The sequence below is a fragment of the Gopherus flavomarginatus genome, chromosome 4, assembly GCF_025201925.1.
Source record: "Gopherus flavomarginatus isolate rGopFla2 chromosome 4, rGopFla2.mat.asm, whole genome shotgun sequence".
NCBI lineage: Eukaryota > Metazoa > Chordata > Testudines > Testudinidae > Gopherus > Gopherus flavomarginatus.
Genome location: NC_066620.1, coordinates 50,569,138 through 50,591,841, shown reverse-complemented (window position 1 = coordinate 50,591,841; position 22,704 = coordinate 50,569,138). Strand labels below are relative to the sequence as shown.

The 22,704-nt window shown below is 37.0% G+C and overlaps 1 protein-coding gene across 7 annotated transcripts in view; it reads left to right on the top strand.

Moving 5' to 3' along the window:
• ESRRG (estrogen related receptor gamma) overlaps positions 1 to 20,879 on the top strand; it is a 489,078-nt gene extending 468,199 nt beyond the window's left edge. For all 7 annotated transcript variants that reach the window (XM_050950238.1, XM_050950240.1, XM_050950241.1 and 4 more), the window contains 2 exons: positions 3,804 to 4,073; positions 17,275 to 20,879. In XM_050950238.1, coding sequence (XP_050806195.1) covers positions 3,804 to 4,073; positions 17,275 to 17,519 — 515 coding nt within the window. In that variant the 3' untranslated portion in view covers positions 17,520 to 20,879. The remainder of the gene's footprint in view (positions 1 to 3,803; positions 4,074 to 17,274) is intronic.
• Positions 20,880 to 22,704: the final 1,825 nt, after the last annotated feature.

The window sequence follows — 22,704 nt, the reverse complement described above, 5'->3', positions numbered from 1 at the left end:
GCCTTTTTTGTAAGTTGACTGCAAAGTGCATCAGTTTGCAGGCAAAAATAAAAAAAAAATCTTGACAAGTGCCCATGGCATCATTGTCAAGCACATGAGCGTCTAGTAGAAGATGGCAGGAGGGTTGGCACAAAACATGCTTCCTTCAAGCTTATTACCTCAGGGGTACCTGACTCTTGAGAAGCTTTTCAGTCTTTCCAAATGACGTTATTCCAAACTGTCATCTGGTTTATTTGGAGCACACTGTATTGCAGATAAACATGCTATTTAACTGCAGGTCAAGGTACAGAGTCATTCTGCTAGCAAAATGCCTGAGATACATTAAATGGCACTGACTCGGGGAAGGAGATGAAGAGAGATCAAAGTTGTCACCAATATGCATGGAATGGTCCAAGCTGGGAAGGAGGGAGGGAAAGTACCACAATATAAGTGCATTTTAAAAAGTCATAATACAGCTGAATATTTTAAACTATGACCTGTCAAACACCAGGGATTAAAGACCTATGCAACACACTATATAAAGTTCAGCAACACAACCATAATGCAACCTCTTATGTCTATTTGAAAAGAGTTCACTATTGTGAGCTAGAAGCCTATAACTAGTCCAGATACCTTGACATGTATTTATACATAGTTTGGGGATTTCTTTTCAAATAATTACATTTTGAATAGAAAATAGTCACTTGTCAGAAAACAAGGTTAGTATTTTTTCAAGCTAGGACAAATTGTTATTTGAGTTATTAGTTTAGTTTAGTATTGCTAATGAAAACACTTCATATATCTATTTATTGTGACTTTAGTTAGTAACACTGCTGCTGTCACTACATCTGGATATTAGGTATAATTAAAATATATTTTTCATAAAAAATGTTCCTATATTTGCAAATAGAAGGCCAAATTTTGGAACTTCTGCCCAAAATTTAGAACAAATTTTGGTCCTGATTGATTCATTGAAGTAGGAGTTGAAACACAAATAGCGAGTGTTCATGTGGGTAAGGTTTGTAGGGTCAGGACCAGAGTTCGATGAGATAAAGGAATAGGGGTCTCAACAATTTTAAAAAGATCTCATTATGTAAACACACATCCCTTCTTAACCCCTTCATTTACTGTGATATGCTGAATGTCCAGTGAAAGGAAAATTGTATTGTACTATAGGCATGCCTTATGCTTCCAAATATTCTGGCAAAAAAACAAAAACAAAAAACCACTCCATAGGTTAGGTTCTACAAGATTCAACTTTACGTTCCCATGAAGGGTTGTACCTAAGAGTAAAAATAGGCTTTCACTGAGCAGACTTTCAAGCAAAAGTTGCTTTTAACAGAGGAGGAAATGACCCTGCATATTTGTTTATTAGTAAAGGGTAGAATTTTGGGATTTATATTTGTCAGTTTCTTTGATATAATAATTTGTGTTTGATTTTTAAACATTTCCTGTGAAAAATCTTAGCATCTGTAATGCATCTGCAGAAGATGCATTCTTCATAAGTACTGCACAGTAAATCACAGGCAGCGTCCTCATTTTTTTCATAGAGATTGTATGTGGTTTCCTTTTATTATGACACACGATAAATGTGGTATTGAAACACACTGTAATTTGTAAAAACTCTTGTACAAAAGTAGATATGTAAATAAAAGAAGCAAGTTGAGAGCTTTGAGAAAAATAGAAAGGAGGTGAATGCAAGTTAAACTTTTTTTAATCAAAACTGATTTTATTGCCTTTTGCTTAATTAAACCCCTCAGAAGTGTGTGAAACATTGTTATAGCTAAAAAATTGGTCATTTGTAAATCACAGGGACAAAGGGGCTCTACTGCAACTTTAAAGTTTCCATGCACGTAAATGTCAATAGAGTGCCTTCTCCATCATCAGCACTAAATTCACATTGATGCCTCTTTTCTTCTCTGTATTGATCCTTCCATGAGAACGTAGATTTGTATCTGTTAATTAATGCGTCCTGAAACAGCGTTTGTATTAATCAGGCAGATAAGAAAAATTGGATGCCTGCACCCTCATGACAACCGTAAAAGTGCTGGCCCTGATAAAATCGTGGATGGACCTCAATAAAAAAGTTCCTCCTTCCACTCAATAAACTAATCATCCTGCTTTTAATTATTCGGCAGAAAGATGTGTGGAGATTGGAGAATGTGTAAATCTATTTACTAACAGCAGTGTCTGGAAGGGAGAATAGGGCTGTCACAGGACGGTGCTGCAGGCTACATGCTCTGTCCATCTGCTACTGCAGAAAAACTGGTTCTTGAGAGAAGGGAAAGGAACAGAAGCATGAAAGCTAATTGAAAGCGTACATTCCTCCTTATGACTTTTCAAATTATTATTTCCTTTCCCTTTCCATCCTATTTATTTTAATTACAGATGTGGTGTTCTCTTTTTTCACCTCTTCAGTGTTGTTCTTGCTTGCTATTTTTGTTGGATTTGTTTTGAAGGCAGGGAACTACAATTCTATCACTGGGCACAAAAGACAGTATGAGAAAATGAAAATGAGAGAGAGAGAGCAGCCAGTTTTGTGTTTCAGTTTTTATGGATGCTTGCTGCTTTAGATGCATTAATAAAATAAATGTAATAGGTTTGTTACTAATTTGTAGCAGACACCTGTGTAAATTTGCCAGTTTGTTATATTCTTACTGGAATGTAAATCCAGACTTTCAAAACAGGAGGGAAATACGTTTAAGTATAGTTGAACGACAAAAAGACCCTTCTTGCAGCAGGAACCCTGTCAGAGAACATGTAAGCAGCTCCATAAACAACTACATGAAAGCTTCAGACATGTCTTAAGACCCCCTTAAGAAAAGCTTGACTAATCCCCTTTGATGATTTTATTAAGTACTTGTGGTTGATGGTGCCAACTGGCAAACTACTACATTTCACCAACAGGCCAGGAAATCACTTCCTTTCCCATATTGTTCTGTAGCTCCTAATGTGATTGGGGATATTAGCAGTTTGATATAATAAATTAACAGCTACTGTAAACAAGAGCTTGAAAAGGTAAGACAGTAAAGATACTTGCCCTTAGTGATCCTATTAGGAAAGAGAGCAGGAAAAAAAAGAAGGCAAAACTTAAATTCATTAAGAAGCATTATTAAATTTTCTCTCTCCCTCTCAAAAATGATTGTGTGATTACTATTCACTTGGCACTTTAATGTGCCATCCTGTTATTTCAGCAACCGTAGTAGAGTCAGAAGCCATTACAGAAGTAATTAGCGTCTTTTCTGAAGAGGATAGGCCTTACTTCTCTTTCTGCTGAGGTTGAAGTTCAAAACGCTCTTTGCTCATTGTGATAATCACCTTAATTCTATTAAGGCATAAAATCTTTCCTGTTAAAAAAGTTTTTTTGAAAACATGCTCCTTGGTTTAAAGGGGGCCTCTGAAGACATTAGCTCATTCTCTTTACAGCAGTGATGAACAGAACTAAGCTTCTGCTAATAAAAGCCCTTTAAACCTACGTTTTTTGTTATCTAACTTGTTAGATGCCATCAGATCAGAGCCTCATAGCAGTGGATTTTAGAATGTTTCTACTGAGAAGAGGAAGTGCAAACCATTTTACGTTGCTTCAGAATGAATGCAACTCCTACAGAAAATACATACAAATTCAGGCTTGCTTCTAATTTTTACCTTGATTAGAAGCCCTTTAATTTTATGCTGATTGATCTTGCAGAGGGGGAGAGTGGAATCCATATATATTGATTCATAACTTACATAAAAAGAAAACAAAAAGGGAAAGTTGTAATGCAGAGTTATGGTGCATTTGAACTTATTTAATATTTTTCCCCTGCCCTTTTTTTGCTGTTTAGGATTCTCCACTTTGTCTCTAGCTGACCAGATGAGCCTTCTGCAGAGTGCTTGGATGGAGATTTTGATCCTGGGTGTAGTGTACCGATCACTTTCTTTTGAGGATGAGCTTGTCTACGCTGAAGATTATATTATGGATGAAGACCAGTCCAAATTAGCAGGCCTTCTTGACCTCAACAACGCCATCCTGCAGCTGGTAAAGAAATACAAGAGCATGAAGTTGGAGAAAGAAGAGTTTGTGACCCTGAAAGCTATAGCGCTTGCTAATTCAGGTTGGCAGTTTGTCATGATGGTTGCTACATTTTTTTCGCATCACTTTTTTCCTTCCCATAGTATCTTCTGCATGGTTGTTCTAAACAATGTTTAGGAATAAGTAATTCGTAAATGGACCTTCACTTTTTGTGGCTCTAATATAGAAAGGCTATAAACAAGGTAGTTCAAATTAAGGAAGTTCTTTACAGTTTTAAGCCTTTGTGGAACATATTCCTAATGCAGTAAAGAATAATACGCTAGATAATTTGGAAGGTATTACACAAGCAGAGATCCTTTCAAATGAATATAGACGTTATTCTAGTAAATCCATTTCATAATCCAGATAAGACTAATCATTTCACTTAAACTGAATAGAATGGATGGATGCAGTATATGATTTCCTTGAATACAGCTATTAAATGTATTGGTAAGGTGAACCCAGAGTCGGTTTCGGGGGGGGAAATCCCTTTTTCATCATACAAGGACTACACTTTACCATATGAATCCTCTATTATTATGGTAAAGTTTCACTAAAAGATATTACCTGTGCAGAAGGTGTTAAGAATTGCAAAAAGTGATTTTTTTTCTCTAAATTTGAATGTAAAAGTGCTGAAGCAGTGAAGAGTGTCTGATAAGTAAAAATCATTTGTGCTTTGTTGGTTTTCCTTTTGTCTCTCTAATGCTTTATTATGGTCTTAAGTCCCTTTTATCATTTGCATAAAGTTCAGGATAGATTCCTCTTTAATGACGTGCCGATCATTAGATATCTGTGTGTCAATAACGTGCTCTGATGCTATGTACCATTGACAGTCACACCGTGCCCCTCCATCTGCTTTTGTTTTGACCCTATCTTTGAACTTTATCTTGGTTGCTGGCCAGTAGTTTTCCCTTTAATTACAAGAAGGAAACTGTCAATAAAATCTGTTAAATGGGATGCAATGAGTGGCTTGAATGGGCGGACGGCTATTTGTTCAAATTCTGCAGCATTCAAGGTATTGACAGTTTGTTTTCTGGGGCCATATGTGACGATCAATCTCAGGCTGGGCTCAGCCGCGCTGAAAAATGAAAAACCAGATTGCTTTTGCTTACTTGTGGATGACGACTTGTGATTTGGCGCGGTCCTAGTGAGATGAGACCTTCTGCCCAAATTGCCCCCCTGAGAGTCAGGACGCGTGACTGTTTTTAGAAATAATTTTTTAATTGATTTTGTAATTAACAGTTCATCTACAATATTGATGCATGAAGCCTCAGACTGATAGGAGGGAAATTGTTTTCAACAATGAAGTTGTAATTTCCTATTTGTCTTTGTAATGGTATTTAGCATTTTGCATTTTTAATTGGAGATATAACTCAAAAAATGCAAAACCAAATCACCATTTGTTTCTTTGTTAAATATCCTCCATCCCCTTATTGAATCTTCTTAATTTGTATTTACCCTACCCAGAATGGTTCTAGTATGCCATTCAATGGTCAAAGGCTCTTTTTGTTTGGAAGATGATTTATTTTAGAGCAGGCTGAATATTGAGTTCAAAACGCTTCATAGTTATAGGAAAGGTTTCCCCCAAGATTATATTCCAGGTGCAGAACACCAAAGTTATGGTCATGTAGGGATCTATTTTATTTATTTTTGCTATTTTATATATAGGTTATTCAATAAAAAAGATATGATGGATAATTGCATAAGATATCAAAAAAGTTTAGTTATACATGCTACATGTAGTGGACCAAATTCATCTGTAGCTTAAGTTACTGCAATTCCCATCAACTTCAGTAGGAATTACATCCAGGGTAATGTGAACAAATATAGTGCACTGCATTAAAATTCAAAGCAAGTTAAAATGAAATCATTTCCTCCCCATATTTTAATAAAATTATATGCTGGCTTGAAACTAAACTATTGTGAAAAGGATTTAAAATGCATATCAGCCACCTAACTCCAACTTGGTTTTGTGTTAACGGTATTTATATTGTTAGCACTAGACATTTTAGTTACTAAGGGCCAAAATCTTGATCCTAGAAGCTCTTTAGCATATGAGTATTCCCACTGAACTTTTTACTTAAGAAAACACACATTGACATAAGCAGGAGTTTTATCTGAGCAGGAATTCAGGATTGGATTCTTCAAGTATCATTTTCAGGAAAAGGTCAAACCAATCTCTAGTTTTAGTAGGTTGCACATACAACTCGGGTAGTTAGATGTTACCAATTGCTATCTCACTAATTTGTAGGTGTGAATTGCACTTACAAAATTACAAGTCATTACAGAAAATCAAACCCTTAGTGTTTCGATTGCAAATTCTACTAAAAGTACAGTATAAGCTTTTTCCTAGACAAAATAGAGTAGTTCAGTTTTACGTAACCATGACCTTGATTAATGTAAATGGAACTACAATAGATATCCTAGAATGAAATGCAATTATAAGAATAATCATTTAATAATTTGGTTTTAAATACATTTTGTTGTTGTCATATCTTTTTTCTTCAAGCAATTCTAGTGTTGTTCAGATATTTATTCTCCCAACTTAACATTAATGGACTCATATTCTTTATCTGAGGAAAAAAAGATCAAGTACCACAAGGAATCTTACAGATTTCATATGTTTTTGGCTGTTCTATCTTGTCTAAAAAGAATCCCAGGTTAACTCTAATGTAAATAATAGACAATAAGGGGTTTCTGACACAGTATCTGTATTTAATGATTTACAATTCAACATCATACCATTTTCATTGCTGGTATTTAGAGGCAGAAAAAAAATTGTGGATTGTCTTAACCTTGATTGGACTCTGTTTTTAATAAATACCACAAGCTCTTTGTATGGACTGACAAACCTAGGTGTCATAAAATACCAATTTTTTGCAATCCTAAGTTCTCCTACAGTATATGCCATTGATACCATTAAAATTTCACCATATTCCAACAGTTTCTGTAGAATGGTATCTAAGATACCACCATTATTTCCTATACTAAGAGCAGAGGGGAAATTTTGTATTTCAGGTAGTGCTGTGTGGTATCTATTAGCAAGTTTTCACTTTTGAATGATGACCATTATAGTTCTGCTTCTACAATTCCCTAGACATCATACTATGTCTGTACTTCCCATTTAAAGAACAATCTTTTATAGGTATTGATAAAAACCAGAATGCATATAAAGTCTGGGAAGAATCTATAGTTTATCTACATAACAGCATAAAGGTTTTCACGTTTTTTACACACAGTTCAGCCCTGCGTACAGTCATGATTTCAGTAATTCTTTTTTGACCTGCAGTGCTTGATATGACATTCATCTAAATTAACAGCTTAGTTTTAAACATCTGGCTTGATTCAATAATAATTAATGCACTCTTTATGCTTTAATACCAGAAAAGAGACTTACTATTAATGGTTGTCTTATCAATATCACTGTTCCCTTCCTTCCTTCCTTCCTTCCAAGCACACATAAAGACAGACAGGTACCTCAAAATGACTGCAAGAAAATTCCGTGTTCAGCTGTACACTGCTCAGTGGAAACAATCTGGCACCAATGAGCACTTTGTTTACTCACATAGAAAAATAACTGTGAACATTTTCCAAAATATTCATGTTCCAATTAGTTTCTCAGATGTTAGGAGAGGTGAAATGTTTGCATCGTGTGTGTGAGTGTATATACACAGAGTTACTTGTGCACACACACATGTAAAAGGTGACCTGCCTGTCTCTTTGTGATAGCATTTTATGCTTTTGTGCATGGATTAATACCAAACAGAGAGATCCAGGAGAACAGTTTTTGGAATTGCTTAATCAGTAACAACCTCAACTAGACTGTGTCTTCAGGACAGAATTTTCAAAAAAGCTCAGCATCCACAATGGGGTCAGACATTTCCAGAACTGCTGAGCTCCCATTTAAGCACCAAAGTAAGTGGCCAGCTTTTCTAAAGAGTGCAGCAGGATTGAAAAGCTGGCCCTTATTTAGGTGCCTAAATGAGAGTTGAGCCCTGAAAAATCTGAGCTCTGTTGAAAATTTGCTCCTACATCTCAGCACTGGGTGCATAGTTGCTCCATTTCAGAGGCAGCAGAGGGACCTTTCCTGCTCCCCATCATAATCACTGTTCTCCTACTTGATCTAGCTCTAAAGAAAAGCTCTTTTAATACCATCCCCACCCCAGAAGAGAGAGAGAGCAAATCAAGGAGTTTGTTATACATCATAACACAGACAAATGTTGATATCAATGAAGTCACACATCCACTTATGCCAGTGGCAAATTTTGATCATATCTAGGATTTAACTTGTCAAACTTTACCTTCACCTAAATTACATACTCTGAGCAGAGGCTTGTTAGTATTTAATAGTGTTTCAGTGTAAATGTTAATTGGAAGAACAATATACATTTCCTATTCCATTGAGTCTATATCTTATTTTATGCCCAATTTTGACTGTAGCTATATGGTATACTGTAGCAGGTTATATCTAATTTCTAGTGATGCCATCTTTTGTAGTTGTATTTTGTCCATTGTATTGTTATTTCCATTAATATTGAAATTAGTTTGGAGGATACATATAAAATCTGTATTTACGTCATTGTTACTATAATAGTATTTCTTTTGCTAATAAAAAATACCAAAATTTGTGGGACACCACTTTAAAAAACATATTGGAAATTGCTAGTATAGTAAGCGTTTCCTGATACATGAATGCCATTTCTGCCTCCAGTTCATCTTCCATGTTGTCATCTGAGTGCCATTCACAATTTGTAGAGAAGATGTCCATGTTTGCCACCATTTGCTAGAATTTTATTATTTAATTGACTTTTCTCTGGCACTTCAGTCTAGTATCCGAGCACCTCATGTATGTTAATGAGTTTTTCTTCATATCATTATGAAGTAGGCAGGCATTATCCCCATTTTACAGATTAGGAAACTGAGGTACAAAAAGGTGAAGTGACTTGCCCGATCCTATGGCAGCACTGGGAATGGAACCCCGAGTTCCTTACTCCCAGTCCAGTGCCTTCACTGGAAGACACTATGATTCCTCTACCAAGAGGCAGGTATATTGGCCAGAAAGCAAACCCAGATCAACTGACTATATTAACAACAGTAGCAGAAATAGAAATGCTTCTATTCACCCTATTTTTCCACTGCAGAGCACCAGGAACTCTTATTGGTTATTACAACCATTATTTGTATCCTGCAGTCGAAGAATAGGACCCTTGATGTTATCCATGCAGCTTTGTCTTTTTTTTTAATATCTTGTCCTATTACTCAGTCTTGCAGTCATCCCTTCTCCGGACGCTTTGCATCTCTCCTTGGTAGAAGTCCCGTCTACTTATTCGTTGTCCTGACCCTGTGCTTCCTTTTGGAATGTAGGTGAAAGAAAAGACAACCGCCCCCCCTTTTAAAATCTATTTTAATCCTAAACTTATTGTTTTTTCATGACACCATAAATCCCCCTACACACCTTAATTACCATGAATTAAAGTATTTCTTGAATTCATTTTTACACTCTGTGTGTTACAGTGTCACCATCTTTAAAATATTCTCTCCATCCTACATCAGGGGTACATCTATGTAGGGATAAAAACCCTGCTGCTGCTGGCCTAGAACAGCTGACTTGGGCTCACGGGGCTTGGGCTGTGGGGGCTAAAGTAGGGTGAGCAGATGTCCTGATTTTATAGGGACGTTCCCGATGTTTGGGTCTTTTTCTTGTATAGGCTCCTATTATCCCCCACCCCCGTCCCAATTTTTCAAACTTGCTGTCTGGTCACCCTAGGCTAAACATTGCTGCATAGAAGTTCAGGGTCCCAGAACATGGGCTCCAGCCCAAGGCTGAAAGTCTACACAGCAGTTTTCAGCCGTGGAGCCTGAACCCCACGAGCCTGAGTCAGCATTATCTGGGCCGCATGTAAACTCTCTTGAGAATTCAGCTTTCATGTCTCTACTTAAAAGTAGGCCAGATCAGTGCATTCCTGATTACGTGTGTGTTGATCGAAATTCTTTTTTCTCTTTGCTTGTTATACATGCCCTCCTTGAACTTCTTAGAGAGTTCTTCTAAGAGAACTTCTTAATTTGTTTCTCTTTAATTTCCCTTGTATATTCTGGCTGATAAATTCTGCTTCCCAATGTTATAATCAGATATAATCCTATCTTCAGACTATTTTTGCCCAATCACTTTAGCTGCAGAAAGTATTCTACTTGTCTACCTTCCTATATCCAGCCTCAGGCCTCAGACTCAGGAAATCATCTTTATTCAGGAACGGTGCTTAATCACATACTCAAAATTAAGCACGGGTTAAAGTCCTAAATAAGGATGAGCTGAAGCATGTGTTCAAGTGCTTTCCTGAAGTCTTAATTATGAAGATTTTTCTCAAAAGAGGCTGGATAAACAAACCAGGAATACAGTTTGTTTAATGGTTATAAAGGATCTCTTTCAAGTTTAAAAAAACTTTTTTTTTTTACATTTTTGGGGCTCTATTACTTTTTTTTTGAGTTGCAGTACTTATGAAATTAAATATAAATAATGCAGCGGACAAGCACTTTGCAAAGTTTGCAAGTTTCCCTGTGCAACTCTATCGTGCATCTCAATCCCAACATGCAGTAATTTTTCAGTTTCAGAACAGCGCACCCCTCAGTAGATACTGCAAAATGGTGGGGATTTGTGCAATATTGTTTTGGTTCATTAATTCCAGTTAGAGAAGAGAGTCAGACCACCAAATTCATTTTATTTGAGACATAATCCAAATTTAGATCGTGCTGTCTAGAGTTGCATTAAAAGCCCTGTAATTACTGTTCTACTTGTTCTTGATCTCATCAAATTCTGTCAGGATCTTACAACGGCTTAACTTGATTGTATCCATTTTTGACTTGTGAATTACTTATACAGAACCATCAGTATAGCCCAGTGGTTGCTTTCAGTCAAGTTTCTGTCCCTACTTGTTGAAGTTTTCTTCTGTATCGTGTCTTGTGAGCATCTGAATGTTTCTGCTCACTGCTGCATAATCCCTGTTACTTTATTCATTCTCCTATTTTCTTGCTTTAGATAGTCTCTATTTTTTGAAATGCAGAAATGCTTCATTTGAGGTCCATGTGTTTCATCTCTTCCATGTTTTCTTCCTAGTGATATTAAATACATAAAGAGTACAAAGTACCATTTTAGAGTGGTCTCTCTTCCCTCATTTTAGGTTCATGCCAAACATTTGCTAGTTTCCATGCTCTATGATGTGTCCTGGATTATTCCTGGGTGACCAGATGTTTGTTTTCTTCATTTGAGATGAAGCCTGAATTTTAAACAAGGTAGATGGTAATCTGAGTTGATATCTAGATTTTGTAGTGTTTTTCTCAGGTGAGAGATCTAGTTTTCTCTCTTTTCTGCACAATGATACAATCAATCAGGTTTCCGTGGAGCTGATCAAAAGAGGTCCCATTGTATTTTTCCTTGCTGTGATGGGGAAACAAAGCATTTGCAAGGATAAGATGATTCTCAGAGCGGAGCTTAATGAGTCGATGTCCTAAATTGTTGATTTTACCTTCTTTCATTGCAACACTCTGATCAACAACCTCTTTCGTCACTTCAGCACTGAAATCTCTTGCTCTGAGCAGCACACAGTGTTTGACATAGTATCAATGAGTTCCCCTGCCTAGCTGTAGAAATCTTCAACCTCACCAATCTGTGCTGCTTTTTTGTAGGTCATTTAAGATGAAAATCTGTGTACTTCTGAATGACAACACATGTCCCCGTTTAATTTAACTGTTAATCTAGGCACTGGTTTGAAAGGATTTCACATCTAGGTGTAGATTTCTACCATTTCCCTTTGGAATGGTAATTGTAAGACGTCCAAGGGAGTCTACTAGGAAAATGATTTTTCTAATCTTATTTTCACAGGTTCACTTACCTGGCACAGGTAGAGCATTTAAAATGTTTATATGTAACATAATAAATAGTTAGATGTTATCTGATATATTAAGTCGTTCTGTGTCTCTGCATAGCCTTTGTGTTCCCTTAAATTATAATAGTTCTTATTGATCTCACCATCACACTAGCTTAGACAGGGTTTGTCAACGATAAATTAATCTGTTTCTGGATTCAGTTGTAATTTCTGTATCTGCTGAAGCTATTTCTTTTTACTTTTGCGGGGCCAGTGCAACATTCTGGACCATTTTCCTTATTTCCGGGAACAAATGCCAGCCTGATTAAGATCTACATTCATTTAAAACCAGGAACGAGACATAGAGCCAAACAGCAAGGCTGGAACATGAAGAAGGATCCTAATCGAGATTAATATTTTCCTGAACAGTCTGCCAGCTGAATCATGGTCTAATTAAACAGCCCAGATTTAGTGAGTTTGCATTTAAGTGTTAGCAGACTCTAGGATGAGTAAAGCTGAAATGATTTTGAATCTTTTCTCTAAATAGGAAGTTAAATTATAGTAATTCAATTAAATCATTTTAAAATCTTTCAAGTTAAATCAAAGTCTTCAAAGAGATTGTAATAGCTGTTTGTGACCATATCTCTCTGCTATTTGTTCTCACCTCATTTCCTGTGACATACTTTTATATCTCCCAAGGCACAGCTGCCCAAACTGTGGCCCATGAACCACTGGCTGTCTGCAGAGTACACGCGGGTGGCCCTTGGAGAGTTGGCTGGTCACTTTGTTTTCCACTGCCAAATCGATGTAAAGGACAGCAAAAAATACATTGCTACTATTACTTTTCCATGTAAGCAATAGCTCTGTGTACCCCAGGGATGCTATATGATTACCGATGGAAAAGGAGGGGAACCGCAAGACAATCCCTCTCTTAAGATGTAGTCCACACTGTAAAAAAGTTTGAGACCCTGGGGTGTAACAGCTATGTCATGTCACAGATTCTGATTTGCTTTCCACCTTCATTTTTTCTGTCTGTGGTTTTTTTTTCTTCTCATAATCAAATTCAGTGTGAGGGAAAAAATGTACAGGCAGCAAGCATTCATAAAGCCATATGGCCAGAATGTAATCTGAGCTGCACTGTTACAGATCTACAGGATCACCACTGATTTCAATGAAAGTCTTCCACTCCTCTGAGGAAAATATTACAAAACCCATATATCAATGCAGACTGCCACCCATCCCTTTGAAATTCAAACTTCACATCTGCTGCATAAAACAAAAATCTACCCAGTTAGGAACAATCTGGAGAATTTTCTAGAGGGTAGAAATTGCCAAACATTTAGTGCCAATTTCTAGAATATTATGGCCTCTTTTTGCTCCTCTGTTGGCACAGAGTGGCTGGAGAACAGACAGATTTGGCAAGCTGAATTTCTCTGACATGGAAGAGCTCTCAGTTGGCACAGAGCCAGAATACCCAGCTCCTACACCAGCCGCTAAGCATAGCACTGGCAGAGGGCATGGTGGGGCATAGTCTGCACACACTGTGATTTAGCAATCCATGGTTGATGGACAGTTCCTTGGGGACTGTTATTAGCCAGCAGAGTTTAGAGCAGCACCCACATTGCTCTAAAACTCCATTAGGAATAGCCCAAGCCCAACCAGAGAATCAGGGATCTGTAATTAGAAACTTGGCACAGCAGAGAACCTGGCTTTTGAAATGCAGTGTAAATGTTTGGAAAGAAATCACTTTAAACAGAGTCCAGTGGACGATCAAGAAGTGTTTGTTTATGAATGTTGAATTCAGTAGAGCACTCCATGTTTACACCAGTATAATTAAGATCAGAACGTGTGTGTGTGTGTGTGTAATTAAGATCAGAACGTGTGTGTGTGTGTGTGTGTGTGTGTGTGTGTGTGTGTGGTCTGTACTCAGGGATTTACCTTTCATTGTCCCAGGTAAATAGTATTAACTAACTGGTTCCATACTAATACTAAAGAGGGGAAAGTTGAAGTTGTTGTTACAAAAGTAGCAAAAAAGGCAGATGTGGGTGATGGGAACAGTGGAAAAATTTTACGGATTTTCCTTTTTAAATTTTTTAATCCTTATTCCCTCCTTTTTATACTTTGTTTTTGTTTTTCACTTTTAATTTTTTTAGACCTGACTACCTTGGTGCACGGTATCTAATCTCAGCAGTGTGTGCATAACATGTGTAACTGCATGCTTCTTAGGGCATGTATTCTCTGAGACCTAGAATTATTAAACATGTAAAATCCCCATAGGACTCCATTATATGTAATTAACAGATAAACTGTCATCAGAATCAGTAATACGTGCTAAATGATCCAAACTTGTATATAATTGTCTGTTTCAGAGCAAGAGCTATAACTATTTTCTTTTTTTTTTTAGTTTGCAGCTTTCTTTCAAGATGGAACATTAACCTTTCTTTGTTAACCTCTTATCTATCTGTGTGTGTAATGTTTTTTTCACATTGTCTTTTAAGTAAGAGCTGTATTTCCCACATGCTGAAATTATCTGAGAAAACATGAATTAGTGGAAAATATGTATCTTATCTCTAGGATTGTAGTTCAAGTTCCTGGGCCTAATCCTGTAATTGTTACTCACTTGAGTAACTTTTACTCAAACAAATAGTCCAGTTAAAGCTAATGGAGCCACATGCTTCAACAAAAATTACTTTGATAGGTAAGAGTTGCAAAAATTAAACTCATGGCACACAGCCTGATAGACTATCAAATTTATTTCAGCATAAACTTTCATGAGCTACAGCTCACTTCTTCGGAAAGCTCATGCTGAAATAAATTTGTTAGTCTCTAAGGTGCCACAAGTACTCCAGTTCTTTTTGCGGATACAGACTAACACGGCTGCTACTCTGAAACCTGCTAGACTGTTATCTTCTGTAGGATAAAACTGACAAATCAGGTGCTGTGTCAGCCATCAGGTATGTGATGCTGCTTAATATAAGAGAAGAAATAATTATATAAGTGTATTTTGGCTACAGGAAGAAGTTTCACTTAAACATCATTCCATCTGAAAACAGAGCTTTGCTAAATAGTCAAAAATTAAAATCAAAACTACAATGCTATGAAAATGGGTTTTATATTTAATGGGCCTCTTGAGGAAATACTCTTAAAATGCCATGGACTCAATACCCCACAATCAACCCTAGTGTAAGCTTAACAACTTCACTGATTTCCTTGAGTGTGCACCCATCTGCCATAGTGTTACCTGTGGTCCATTCTCTTAACTGAATAGGCAGTAAGGCCACAATTTGATTGAGTTAACCCTCATGATAAATACTGTATAAGGCTGTGGTATTTTATCAAGCTCTCTTAAGATGATGCACCAATCTGTGTGTTGGTAACTGGAGGGGAGTGCCGATGGCTACTCTCTTTCAACACACCTTTGACAACTGTCCTGGAGATCCAGCTGGTCTCCCCACATAATCAAAGAATGCTTGCACACTAAGGCCTACCATATGTCAGGTTAGAAGCCCTGGAAACACCACTCATTCTACCTCAGAGAGTTAGGGGGTGTCCCAGATCAACCTCCCATCAGTCTTCTGGTGATGATGGTGTTGATATATGTTACAGAAGAAAAAACATTTCTCCCCGCCTTCATCTCCCAGCTGCTGGGGAGCAAGGGAGAAAAAGTGGCTAGTAGGTCCCTGTGCTAAGTATTGAGTTGCGTTAAGTCTCAATCCTGTTAGAAGATATAAGAAAGCGACTAAGAGCTAACACAGACAAAAAGAATGGGAAATTATTATTATGTAACAAATTTCGTTTCAGAAACCATATCCAGGCAATTTAGGAGAATGACTTTTTGACTTCTAGGGAAGGATAATCAATTGCAAATGATGTGCCCCATGCCCATCATTGCCCTCAGGATAACATATTAGGTTCTCTCACCTTTACATACTCTGAACCACTTCTTTCGTGGACCACCTTTTCCCCACCCCAAAGCTCCCATTATTTATCTCTGCGGTATTTATAGTTAAAGGAAATAGTCATAGGATTAGGACTACACATTTAAAATACATCCATTTTGATGCAATGCATTGGCTTCTTGATTACATCTCCTTGCTTTATATCTGTGCTGTCTGGGGCTTTACATTTGTTTGGATTGAATCTCCCTTTGTTGCCTGCAGCTTTCACTGCTCAAATCTTTCTAGGTCACTTGGCAGTTCAGTTTGGTTCCTCCTATATGCTTTGGTTAGATCTCCTATTCAAATCTGATAACAGCTGGCAGAGATAGATATAGAGTAGCCAGGCAAGATGCAGAGAGGCATTTGGTTTGTTTGTTGATTTTTTAAAAAGTTTAATTGGCAGAAGTAACTCTATAGGATCCAAACTTTCTGGGTGGGCTACATCTAGCAAGATATGTCGGTGTTACGAGGCAGAGACCAGGAGCGGCGCCAGGGTTTTTGGCGCCCTAGGCGGGGTCCTTCCGTGCTCCCGGTCGGCGGCAATTCTGCGACGGGGGGGTCCTTCCGCGCTCCCGGTCTTCGGGGCACTTCAGCAGCGGGTCCCGGAGCGAGTGAAGGACCCGCCCCAGAAGTGCCACCGAAGACCAGAGTGCGGAAGGACCCCCCGCTGCCGAATTGCCGCCGAAGACCCAGAGCGCAGAAGGACCCCCCGCCGCCGAATTGCCACCCCCCCAAATCCTGGCGTCCTAGGTCGCCTAAATGGAAGCGCCAGCCCTGGCAGAGACAGCTCCAAGCGCCACCCGTATGTGTTCTGCAGACCACAGTTTGAGAACCACTTCATTAAAATCTATGTAAGGATGACAGACTGGGAGGGAAATTTCCTTGCTAGCCCATGAGGGAGGAAGAAGAAGTCACGTGCACACACACGTCTTCTTTGTGTCAGCCAGTGCGACAGACCAATGGCTCTGTTTTTCTGATCAATGGCATCTCGGTCTGTAACCATGGAGATTGCCATGGATTGGTGCCACACTTTTTGAAGGGAGTCATTCTTGCAGACCTAGCAATATGGGCTGTGACTGAGAGGGACTCTGCCCTTTCATTACTATAGTGTCTATGTAGCTAGAAAATGACTATATGAACTAATTTATGAAGTTGCATAGATAGTTTTTAACTTTTTTTGATATACATAAACTTAGCACCTTCACAGATGGCAATTCCATGTGTATAATTACACAAGGAGACCCAAATATTTTCCTGAAGGTCAATATAGAAGTAAGTGGATAATTACCTAGCTTATCCCTAAAACAATATGGAAAATACTATGTAAATCCATCAATTATGGTACGGTTACTTACTACAGTGCGAATTACAGTTCAGAGCAGTTACACTGTAATTCAACATTCTGGCACACTGAACTAAAAACTGATGACGCTCCTTTGTTTTATAGACTCAATGCACATAGAGGATGTTGAAGCAGTTCAGAAACTTCAGGATGTCTTACATGAGGCTCTACAGGATTACGAGGCTGGGCAGCATATGGAAGACCCACGCCGAGCTGGCAAGATGCTGATGACTCTCCCACTTCTGAGGCAAACCTCCACTAAGGCTGTGCAGCATTTCTACAACATCAAACTGGAAGGCAAAGTCCCCATGCACAAACTTTTTTTGGAAATGCTGGAGGCCAAGGTCTGACTAAAGCATCATGGGCCTTCCCATCATGCTCATTGAAAAAAAGGGAAAATAAACAGGATAATAATGGCAAAGAAACTTGGTGTTTAATTAAGGAAAAAAATGACTGCACTGATATTTAGCAGCAAGACTGTGAAGCAGCTTTCAACTCTTTTTTCTGTGTCTATCTGATGCAGTTTTCCTTTTTCCTTTTCTGTTTTCCTTTTCTGTTCTTTTATTTCTTCCTTTTCCTTTTTTTCTCCCTTTGCTGCTGAACTTTTTAAAAGAGGTCTCTAATTGAAGAGAGATGGAAGCCAGGCCTGCCAAAGGATGGAAATCCATAATATGGATGCCAGTGAACTTATTATGAACTATAATGTCCCCAATGACAAAGGAATCAAAGAAAGAACCATCATACCTTGCAGTACAGTACAACACGACCAACTGACTGAATGCAGTATTAGATTTCATAGGAGCAGTCTCTAATTAGACAACTAAGGAACGATGCATCGGCTGCTTCTTATCATTGCATTTTCCATCTAGATCAGTTACAGCCATTTGATTCCTTAATTGTTTTTTCAAGTCTTCCAGATATTTCTTAGGTTAGCTACAATGTAACTTTTTCAGGGAATAGTTTAAGCTTTATTCATTCATGCAATACTAAAGAGAGAGAAAAAATACTGCATTTTTGTGCTGGCTTGAACAATGATGAACAATAATGAAGGACAAATGAATCCTGAAGGAAGATTTTTTTTAAATGTTTTGTTTCTTCTTACTAATGGAGATTTTTTTGTACCAGCTTTACCACTTTTCAGCCATTTATTAATGTGGGAATTTATCTTACTAAAGCAATAGTTGAAGGGAAGGTGCATATTATCACGGATGCAATTTATGTTGTGTGCCAGTCTGGTCCAAAACATCCAGTTTCTTAACATGAGCTCCAGTTTCTAACTAAATGTTCACTGACACAAAGGATTAGATTACACCTACAGTATATCTGAGTAGTCTAATGTCAAGTACAAATCTATAAAGATGGTAAGAGAGTGTGACTGTACAAATGTACAGTTGCTACATGATTTCTAACTGATTCAGTTGTAAATGAATGGGATACTGCCTGTTACTTGCAAAATTATAACAGTCTCACACAAAGACCTGTGAACCAATACTAGCTTAGAGGCAATAAGGCAAATGCCAATGTTTGCAAAATTAAGAAATCAGAGTAGTAGACTTCTGACCAAATTCAAGAATTTAACACTTCTACACTTTATTAATTTAGACTTTATTTTGTAAATTGCAATTTTTAACAAGTAGCTAAATCAATATATGTGCTTTTCAACCAGTATTGTCACAGCATGAAAGTCAGTCAGTTTCAAGACTGTTAAGAGGTGTAATCTAATGTATAGGCCAATTAGATGCCCCCAGAAAACTACAGTCGCTAAATAACCAATAAACAATAACCTCCATCAAATGCTATACCAATGTACCAGTGTTAGTAGCTGCTCCCTGTACTATGTGAACATCCTTATTCTATGTACACAGATGTAATTAAAATTGTAATCCTAACAAACAAAAGAAATGTAGTTCAGCTTTTCAGTGTTTCATGTTTGCTGTGCTTTTCTGAATTTTTATGTTGCATTCAAAGACTGTTGTCTTGTTCTTCTCGTGGTGTTTGGATTCTTGTGGTGTGTGCTTATAGACACAGGGTAGAATTAGAGACAATATTGGATGTACAATTCCTCAGGAGATTACAGTAGTATATTCTATTCCTTACTGGTAATAAGGTTCTTCCTAGTAATAATTAAGAGATCAAAACTCCAAACAAGTACTCATTATGAACAGATAAACATTGAAATCATAATATTTTCAAAACAAGGGATAATTTCTGTAATAGTTTATTATAGAATACCAATGTATAGCTTAGAAATAAAACTTTGACTATTTCAAGATTATAGATGTCTAATTTTTAAATGCTGTAAATATAGCTTTTATTCAATCATCTCTCAGATGTTGTTATTAACTCGCTCTGTGTTGTTGCAAAACTTTTTTGGTGCGGACAAGTTTCCAAAACTATTGCTACTTTGTGTGCTTTAAACAGATACAGTAGGCTGATGGTGCATCAGCCTTGTGCTAGAAAATACTGTGTATCGAACATTAGCTATATGGGACTATATTGTAGATTGTGTTTTCTCAGTAGAGAAGTGACTGTAGTGTGATTCTAGATAAATCATCATTAGCAATTCATTCAGATGGTCAATAACTTGAAATTTATAGCTGTGATAGGAGTTCAGAAATTGGCACATCCCTTTTAAAAATGACAAAAAAAATACAACTCCTGGGAAAAAAGGTGCTGATTCTATAAGATTATTTATATATGTAAGAGTGCAAAAATAAAAAAGTTTATTTTCCAGATAGTTTGTGCAGGGTTTAAGTTACTACTGTTCAATTACAGTATATATATAAAAATATATAATATAAGTATTGTTTTTGCTGTATCACATTAAAGAACTTGGGCTTCAGGGTCAAAAGCCAATCAACTAAAAATACAAAACCACACAAAAATGGAGATGTGTTAAAGGCACATGGTGCAAACATCAGTTTTCATTTTTAGTGATTTTTTAGAGCTGCAAAAGAACAAGTGTCTCAAGACTGTAAAAACTTTAACTGAAATATGGCTAAAAGAACTGCACAGGCTTTATAATAATGTTCATCCTAAACCTAGCTGGAGGAGAGTTCTTTCAAGACCACTTACTTAATGTGAAGTATAGGGAAAATTTCAAAAGGTGTCTGTTTAGCCATAATGATTTAATTTCTATTTTTTGCTTCTTTTTTTATTTTTTTCTTATTTAAAGCAATATGATTGTGTGACTCCCAGAAGTTACACATTTGTTTCAATCAGATCAGATTGTTGTATTTATTCCACTATTTTGCATTTAAATGATAACATAAAAAAGATATAAAAAATTAAAACTGCTATTTTTCTTATAGAAGAGAAAATGGGTGTTGGTGATTGTATTTTAATTATTTAAGCGTCTCTGTTTACCTGCCTAGGAAAACATTTTATGGCAATCTTATCGTGCAAAGATCGCAAAAGGACAAAAAAAAATTAAACTGCTTATAATAATCCAGGAGTTGCATAATAGCCAGTAGTAAAATTACCATGTCTATAGCTGTAGATGGCTTCACATCTGTAAAGCAATCAACTGTATATTTTTGTGATGTGTATCATACCGTGTGCTCCAACCAATGTCCATTTGTGTAAATGTATTTATTTTATATTGTATATATTGTTAAATGCAAAAAGGAGATATGATTCTGTAACTCCAATCAGTTCAGATGTGTAACTCAAATGATTATGCCTTTCAGGATGATGGTAGAGCAATATTAAACAAGCTTCCACTTTTGATTGCTTTTATTTTATTTTTTGTGTTGTGGTTTTGTTTTTTTGTTTTTCGTTTTTGTTGTAAGAGGGAAACAAATCAATAAGCATTACCTTTTGTTACTTCCATTCAAAGAGTAGCAAGCATTATCCCTTTTCCCTTAAAGTAGAGTACAAGCATAAATAAATGCTATATAAAGCCTTGTCAAAATGAATTCCAGTGTGGTACAAGACATTTTGCATACTCTTAAATATGCAAAATGTCTCATAGCATATTAGAATTCATTCTGACAAGCCTTTATATAGCACTTATTTAATCTTAAAGCATCTCCCCATCAACCTGCATTACTCAAAATCATTGCCTCTCTGTCAATGTCATAAAAGAAAACTTTCCCACTATTTTAAGATCATATTAATACCATCTAGAAGCACTTATTTGATTTCTCCATCAATAACTAAATCCATCGTTCATTTCCTATGGAGGGGACTCCTTTTACATGTTCTGGGTTTGTTTCTTTGTTTGTTTGTTTAAAAAATATATTATTTGAACCAGCTTTTATGAATGGAAGTAAATAGTCCATGGGAGCAATAATATAGATTGGTGGTAATGAAGAGCTCTGATAAGTCTTCAAGATCCAAAGGGGTTAAACAGCTTGGTTTAAAACTGACAGTAAATAGCCTCTCAGCCTTTTACAGTCTGAAAGGTTATAGCCCTTATTGCACAGGGTCAACCTGTGTTTCCTGTGGACCCTTCTGGAGCCATCACAGAAGTGCTAATGTGTGCTTTTCTTGCTTTTTAGCCTATCTTCTTGATAGTATTTTGTCATTGTATGTGCCCAACATATTTCTCACCTTCAGTGCTGGCCATTCTCTGGAGACTTTGGCTGATGACACAAAGGCTACTCAACTGAATGGTATTCAGGGACAAGAATTGTTTCAGCCATTAAGACAAGCTATCAGGATAGCTCTTGGTATTTTTGTATTGTGCAATCTTTTAAGAAGTAATATGCCATTGAAAGACAAGGGAAGGGGGAAATGGTACCTTCTACATTTTTAAACAATTCTAGGAAATTTCTCCTTGAATAAAGGAATGACAGAAAGAAACCAAAATATTTTTAAGGGTGACACAGTATATAAAACTTTTCCTGGCTTGGCTTTTATTATTTGATTTTTGAGTTATTGCACACTTGAGGAGTATGCATCATCACAACCTAAAATGGAGAGAAGCACTGTTTATAAAATATCACTCTAAAAAAATCAAAGCAAACTGTAATTTGCCATACGTAAACAACATGCCACTCTGACTTGCAGATGCTCCAGATTTGAACAAAATGTAGTTATATCCATTGGCTTGAAATGTTTGACTGTGAACATTTCCGCATACAATTATAATCATAATTAGCACTTCTATACCACCTTTCAGCTAAGGATCTCAGAACACTTCACAAGCACTGGTCGAGCCTCTCACTTTTCCAGGAAGGGGAAAAATGAAGTGTATACCTTGCAGAGACCATTTTACACAACTGAAATGCATGCATCCAACTAAGTCGGTATTCACCCACGAAAGTTCATGCTCCAATACGTCTGTTAGTCTATAAGGTGCCACAGGACTCTTTGCTGCTTTACCTGAAATCCAGCCACTTCTGGGGTGCACCATGGCAAATGTTTAACAGCAAACAACATTATTACACAGCAGTTTGGTTGAGGAAGTGGACAGCTATCCAATTGAAATATTTTAGTAGGCAGAAATATTTTTGTAAGTACCCATGGGGAAACTGGCCAAGACATATTAGCAACTCTTAGCTGTGAAAATAGCCCCTGGAACTTTTCAGA